The sequence below is a fragment of the Dromiciops gliroides genome, chromosome 2 (genome assembly GCF_019393635.1).
Source record: "Dromiciops gliroides isolate mDroGli1 chromosome 2, mDroGli1.pri, whole genome shotgun sequence".
Classification (NCBI taxonomy): Eukaryota; Metazoa; Chordata; class Mammalia; order Microbiotheria; family Microbiotheriidae; genus Dromiciops; species Dromiciops gliroides.
Window position 1 is genome coordinate 491,966,107 of NC_057862.1, and position 6,000 is coordinate 491,972,106.

At 45.1% G+C, this 6,000-nt stretch overlaps 1 protein-coding gene across 4 annotated transcripts in view; it reads right to left on the reverse strand.

Moving 5' to 3' along the window:
* ASAP2 (ArfGAP with SH3 domain, ankyrin repeat and PH domain 2) overlaps positions 1 to 5,784 on the reverse strand; it is a 290,308-nt gene extending 284,524 nt beyond the window's left edge. For 3 of the 4 annotated variants that reach the window (XM_043983863.1, XM_043983858.1, XM_043983859.1), the window contains exon 1: positions 5,242 to 5,514. In XM_043983863.1, coding sequence (XP_043839798.1) covers positions 5,242 to 5,367 — 126 coding nt within the window. In that variant the 5' untranslated portion in view covers positions 5,368 to 5,514. Of the gene's footprint in view, positions 1 to 5,241 lie in introns of all 4 variants that reach the window. The other variant, XM_043983860.1, reaches the window with a different exon arrangement.
* Positions 5,785 to 6,000: the final 216 nt, after the last annotated feature.

A 6,000-nucleotide genomic window follows, 5' to 3' on the forward strand; every position in this document is an offset into this window, starting at 1 on the left:
AAATATGGCAATCTTTCCACAGCACCACAGTTTGTGAAGCAGATTTGTTTACAGGTAACCATCTTTTAAACGAACTTGAGAAAGATATTTTCTAGACAAATGACATTCCTTAAATAATTACTTACCTTTCTGTAGTGACTTGGGGTTTTTTAAAAGGTCCCAATGTTATTTAATCCTCTCAAACAATGCTGGGAGCAAAGTCAAATAGGCCTTTTTTTATTCCTATTTTACAGATAAGGAAATGGGGCTTCAGAGAGAGCAAGTCACTTGCCCACAAGTCACACAGCTAGTGAGCAACAGAACAAGGGCTGCTGGCATCTAGTTTAGTAAGAACCAGGCATTGTAAGAAAATCCCTAATGAGGATCCTTTTGCAAAAACAATACATTATGTTTGGTAAAAATTCAGTCTTTCATATATTGGATTCGCTTAAGTGAGCTAAGACTAATTAGTTTTGGAAGGAGGACTTCCCTGCCTCTGCACCAATAAGCATAAGCAATTATTATATTTAAATGACACAAAGCAAGAAATATAGAGCAAGCTTTTAGTTTAATAATTTTTTTTTGCTAAAATCCAGTAGCTTTGTAATCAACTGATTGCTGAGATTAGAGGTAATCTCCTACCCATGCCTCAAAGTAAGCTTTGGATTTTAAGATGTTTTAACTGTTGAACTGAAATTAATCAGACAGGGGTATATCAAATTTAATGACAATGCTTACTGCACTGACTTTCCAAAGTGAACTATAGTTATGGAGAGTGGTGGGGAGGATGAGGGAAAAGAAAGAGTTATAAATTTAAAGACACATTTTTCAAAAGCTTAAGGAAAGGGAAGCAATCAACAAACATTTATTAAGTTCCTCCTATGTACCAAGCACTGTGTTAAGAACTGGGATACAAAAAGAGGCATTAAAATCAAGAAGGGGGGTGGGGTGGGCAGCTAGGTGGCACAGTGGATAAAGCCCTAGATTCAAGAAGACTTGAGTTCAAATCCAGCCTCAGACACTTGACACGTACTAGATGTGTGACCCTGGGCAAGTCACTTAATTCTCATTGCTCTGCCAAAATAAATAAATAATAATAATAACAATAAATAAAGAATATGTGTCAGAGAGTAAAGCATAAGAAAACTGGAAAGGTAGGAGGGGACTAGGTTATAAAGAGCTTTGAAAGCCAGAGTATTTGTATTTGATCCTGGAGGCACCAGGGAGCCACTGAAGTTTACTAAATAAGGAGGAGACATGGTTAGACCTGTGCTTTAGGAAAATCACTTTAGTGGCTGAATGGAGTGTGGCAAACCTACCAGTAGGGTACTACAACAGTCCAGGCATAAGGCAACGAGGATTTGTTCTAGAGTGGTGGCTGGGTCAGAGGAGAGAAGGGAGTATATTTGAGAGATGTCATGTTGCTACGGTAAAATTGGCAGTCCTTGGCAATAGACTGGCTATGGGAGGTGAGATACAGTGAGGAGTCCAGGATGTAGCTCTTAGGCTAGGAGAAGCCCGAAGCACTGGGAGGATGGTGTTTCCCTCTACATCAATATCAAAGGTAGGAGAGACGGGAAGATTTAGAGGGAAAGATAGTAGTAGCCTAGTACAGTGGAAGGAACCCTGGCTCTGAACTCAAAGGCCTGGGTTCAAATCTCACCTGTTTAACTCTGGACAAGTTACTTAACATCCCTGAGTAGCAGTTTCTTCATATGTTAAATAAGAGAGGGTTTGACTAGAAGGCTTCAGAGGTCCCTTCTAGCACTGGCTCTATGACATTTTGAAAGAGAGGTGGCATGGTGGAGGAGACTGAGGGCTGGCCTTGGAGCCAGGAGAATCTGGGTTCAAAGCCTACCTCTGACAGAAAGACCTTGTGACTATAGGCAAGCCACTTAATCTCTCAATGACACAGACAGTGCTCTCTATAAATTACAAGTGAAGAGAGTTAATACACTGAGTTCCTTTGCTGATGAAATTTTTAAGTCTGAACTTCAAAAAATAAAATGAACATTCCTCTAGTGAAGGCTCTGACAGTAAGTGATCATATGATTTGGGGGCAAGTTTCTGAATTCATCTGGACCTCAGTTTCCTAATTTATAATTTTATAAATTATAAATGACTGGGGGGGGGGAGAACTGGACTAGATTACCTTTGAGGTTCCGATGACCTTTTAAATTCAAATATGCAGTTCCATACAAAAAGTTCATCTAAATATGTTTCCCATCAGAATACCAAACATCTTTGGTGGATTTTTTTTTTACTTAAATAGGCAAAAATTGCCTCAATTTAGAAAAAGAAAAATGTACTACTTCATTTAAATAAATCACTGCTGGGTTTCTCCACTTAGTCACTAACTCTAGAAAGCTTGCCCAAGAGGCTAGAGGAATTAATAAGGGTACTTAAGGACTATTATTCCACTAACTTTTCTAAAATACCTGCAAGCCAAAACATTAAAGCTATAGCAATATGCCAATAAGGAGTTTCCAAGATATTGATTCAATATTCCTATCCAGGGTGTCCCAAAAATCTCAGTGAAGTTTTAAGCTTTAATTGTTTAAACTGCACTGAGACTTTTGGGACAGGATGGATATGAATATTGAATGACCTTTGAGAATCAAATATGCAGTTCTATACAAAATGTCTATCTAAATATGCTTCCTATCAAGATTCCAAATGCCTTCAGTGGGGTTTTTTTGCCTTTTATTTGAACAGGCAAAAATTGCCTCAGGTGAAAAAAAGCAAAATACTCCACTACATTTAAGTAAATCATTGCTGGGTTTCTTCACTTGGTCACCAGCTACACAGATGGCTTGCTCAAGAGACTGGAAGGATTAATGAGGGTACTTAAAGACTGTTTGGCAACTACTATTACTCCACTAAATTTTACTAAACTACCTAGTAGTCAAAACATTAAAGCTATAGTAACTTACCAATAAGTGGAGTTTCCAAGATGATTCAATATTCCTATAAAGGATGTCACCAAAGTCTTAGTGCAGTTTTAACCTCCACCTATTGCTATGTTATTATATCTTTTAATGTTTGGGCTTTCAGGTATCCAATCAAAAGGATTAAGTTTTAATCCCTTAAAACCAAGCGAAGAATTTGAGGTCACCCAGTCTTTGTGTGACTGGGAATTAAACTAGTTGAATAAATAAACAAAAATCGAGAAGTAGCCTGTCCTAGTTATAATCTAACCCTGACCAGTCAGCAAGTTAGCTAAGTCAGGTCTAAAACTTTTCTCCCTTTTTGTATTTTGTTATTAGGTCAGTAACTGCAGTAAGGAGCTCTTCAAAGCTCCTTAGGACCATCAACTACAACACCATAACCAATTTGGCAGCTTCATTCTGTACTTACTAAGGTGGAAAGGCAGTATGGTTTCTAAGGGACTCCTGTTAGGTAAAACAGGTTATTGGTGATCCAGAATGTAAAAAGTAATTACAGATCACTGGCTCTAGAACCAGAAGACCAGGACTGCATGGAGTTCAGCCATGAACTCTGCTTAACTTCTTGGGTGACCTTGGGAAGTCATTTCCCCATTCAGAGTGTATGCTTCACTCACCTGCAAAATGAGAGGGTTAAAGGGGACATCTAGATGGCACAGTGGATAAAGCACCGGCCCTGGATTCAGGAGGACCTGAGTTCAAATCGGGACTCAGACACTTGACACTTACCAGCTGTGCAACCGTGGGCAAGTCACTTAACCCTCACTGCCAGGCGCCCCCCCCCCCATGAGAAGGTTAATCTAGCTGATGATTTCTAAGGTCTTTTTCTCAGTCTTTCACTTTCTGAGTATTACATCTGAGGATCCTCTTTCCCTAAACTACTGCCTCGTATTTATATATATATATATATATATATATATATATATATATATATATATATATATATATATATATATATAGAGAGAGAGAGAGAGAGAGAGAGAGAGAGAGAGAGAGAGAGAGAGAGAGACAACCTTTATAAAGGTTTTTTATGGCCCCCTCTAACAAACGACACTGTAAGACAACTAACATTTGTTTAAACAGCTACTATTACATGCCGGTCAGCGCTGGAAATATGCAAAAACCAATTCATGATTTTAAGGAACCCACAGTCCAATATTGATCTGCTGAGTTTACATTCGAAGCTCAGTCCTTGTCTAACCAGATTCTGAGAAGCTAAGGAAAGTTCAGAAGTCATGGGGGAGGGTATTCATCTCAGTGAAAGTGGATGGCAAACCCAAAGTGGGTTCTCCAGCACAAGGCTGTTAACTCTTGATGGTTAACCCATAGAGCAAACGAAAAACAGAAGGCAGGTTATAAAGTTAAGTTTAGGGAATCGTTCCTTTTTTTAAAAAAGTGACACTGGAAAAACCCAAAGCTTCCGGACCAGAGAGCTTCAGGCAAGTCTCCATAAGATCGAGAAGGTGGAAAAGCAGCAGCACAGGAAGACAGGTTCCTTACTGCCAGACATCGATTTTGTTCGGGGTAAAAGTTGGGTTGGTCGAAGGGGAAACAAAGCAAAGGGTAAGGAGGAGTGGGATTTAAAAATATATATATATATATGTATATATATATTTGAAGACTAAAAGGCCAACAATCAATAACAGATCTCCTAAGACCAACCTACACTGGGAACAAAGAGCTTCTGTTCCCTACAGGATTAACCCTGCTGCTTCTGGATTCTGAATAGAAAAAAAAACTTTTCCCTCGTCCAAGCGAGGAAGAGGGAGTGGGGGCAGGGGGGACTCCAGTTTCTGCATAGCTCAGGGAGTCCCGAATTTTAGCCCTGGAACAGGGCTCAGAGATCATCCAAAGCTACACCCTCATCTTACAGAGGAGGAAATTTAGACCAGGAAACGTGCAAAGGGGGAGGGAAAGAGGAGAGGGGAATGCTAGATCAAACAGCGGCAGGACCAGGATTCGAACCCGAGTCTCAAGAGTCCAAAACCAGGACTCTGTAGCTGGACAAACGCGGGAAGGCTATTCTTGTAGGAAAGCTGAACTCAAGGGCGGGGAAGACGAGGCAGGGCTCTCTGCTGGTAGGAGGCAGGGGAGGGAGAGGGGGGTGCGGGCCGTGGTCCCCAGAGCGCATCCAAGCCTCGCCAATGGAGCGCGCGGGAGGGAGGCAGGGAGACAGGGGAGGAGGAGGAAGAAGACGGCTTCCCAAGGGCTTCCGCGCCGCCGCCGCCGCCGCCGCCGCCCAGGTCGGCCCGGGGTCGTGCCGCAGCCATCCCTGGAGGAGGACCCCGGCCCGCTCAGGGAGAGCTGGCAGCCTTACCTCCTCGATGGCCGCCACCGTATTCCGGCACTGGGTGGTGCGGGTGGTGAAGCTGGAGGCGGTGGGAGCTTTGTAATCCTCATGGGTCTCAGCCACGAATTCCGACACGGAGATCTGGTCCGGCATCGCCTCGGCCGGGATACGAGCAGGGGGCACGGGCTGGGGCTGGGGCGAGCCGCCGCCGTCGACTACCCAGGAAGGGGGTGGAAAGGAGGAACCCAGCCGAGCGCGACCCCGGGGACCCAGCCGCCGCCGCCCCCTGCAGCCGCCCGAGCCTGCGGCTTGCTTCCCTCGCCCCAGCGACGCCCGCCCGGACAAAGGGAAGCCGGCCGCCGCGGAGCCCGCTCTGCCCGCAGAGGGCCCGGGGCCGCTAGCCCGAGAGAGCGGGCTCAGAGCAACTCGTCCTCCCTCCCAGCGCAGCCCTGGAGCCTCGGGAGGCAGCAGATCCGGACGCGCCGCGGCAGTTCTCGCCTCCTCCCTACTGGACTCTTCGTGATCGCCGCCGCCGCCGCCGCCTCTCCGATCCCCCTCACCAGTCGAGCGTCCCTCCTACCCACCAGTCTTTTTTTTTCTTCTTTTTTTTCTGAATGAGACCCCGAGGCAGGAGCATAGAGCCAGAGCGGGAACTACCCGCCACCCAGACGAGCACCGACTCCACCACGGAGGAGGAGGAGGATGCAGGTGGGAGGGGCCGGAGAACAGGGGCCGGAGGCAGGGCTGGGGAGGGGGCGGGGACGGCTGCTCTGGAGAGAAGTGCCA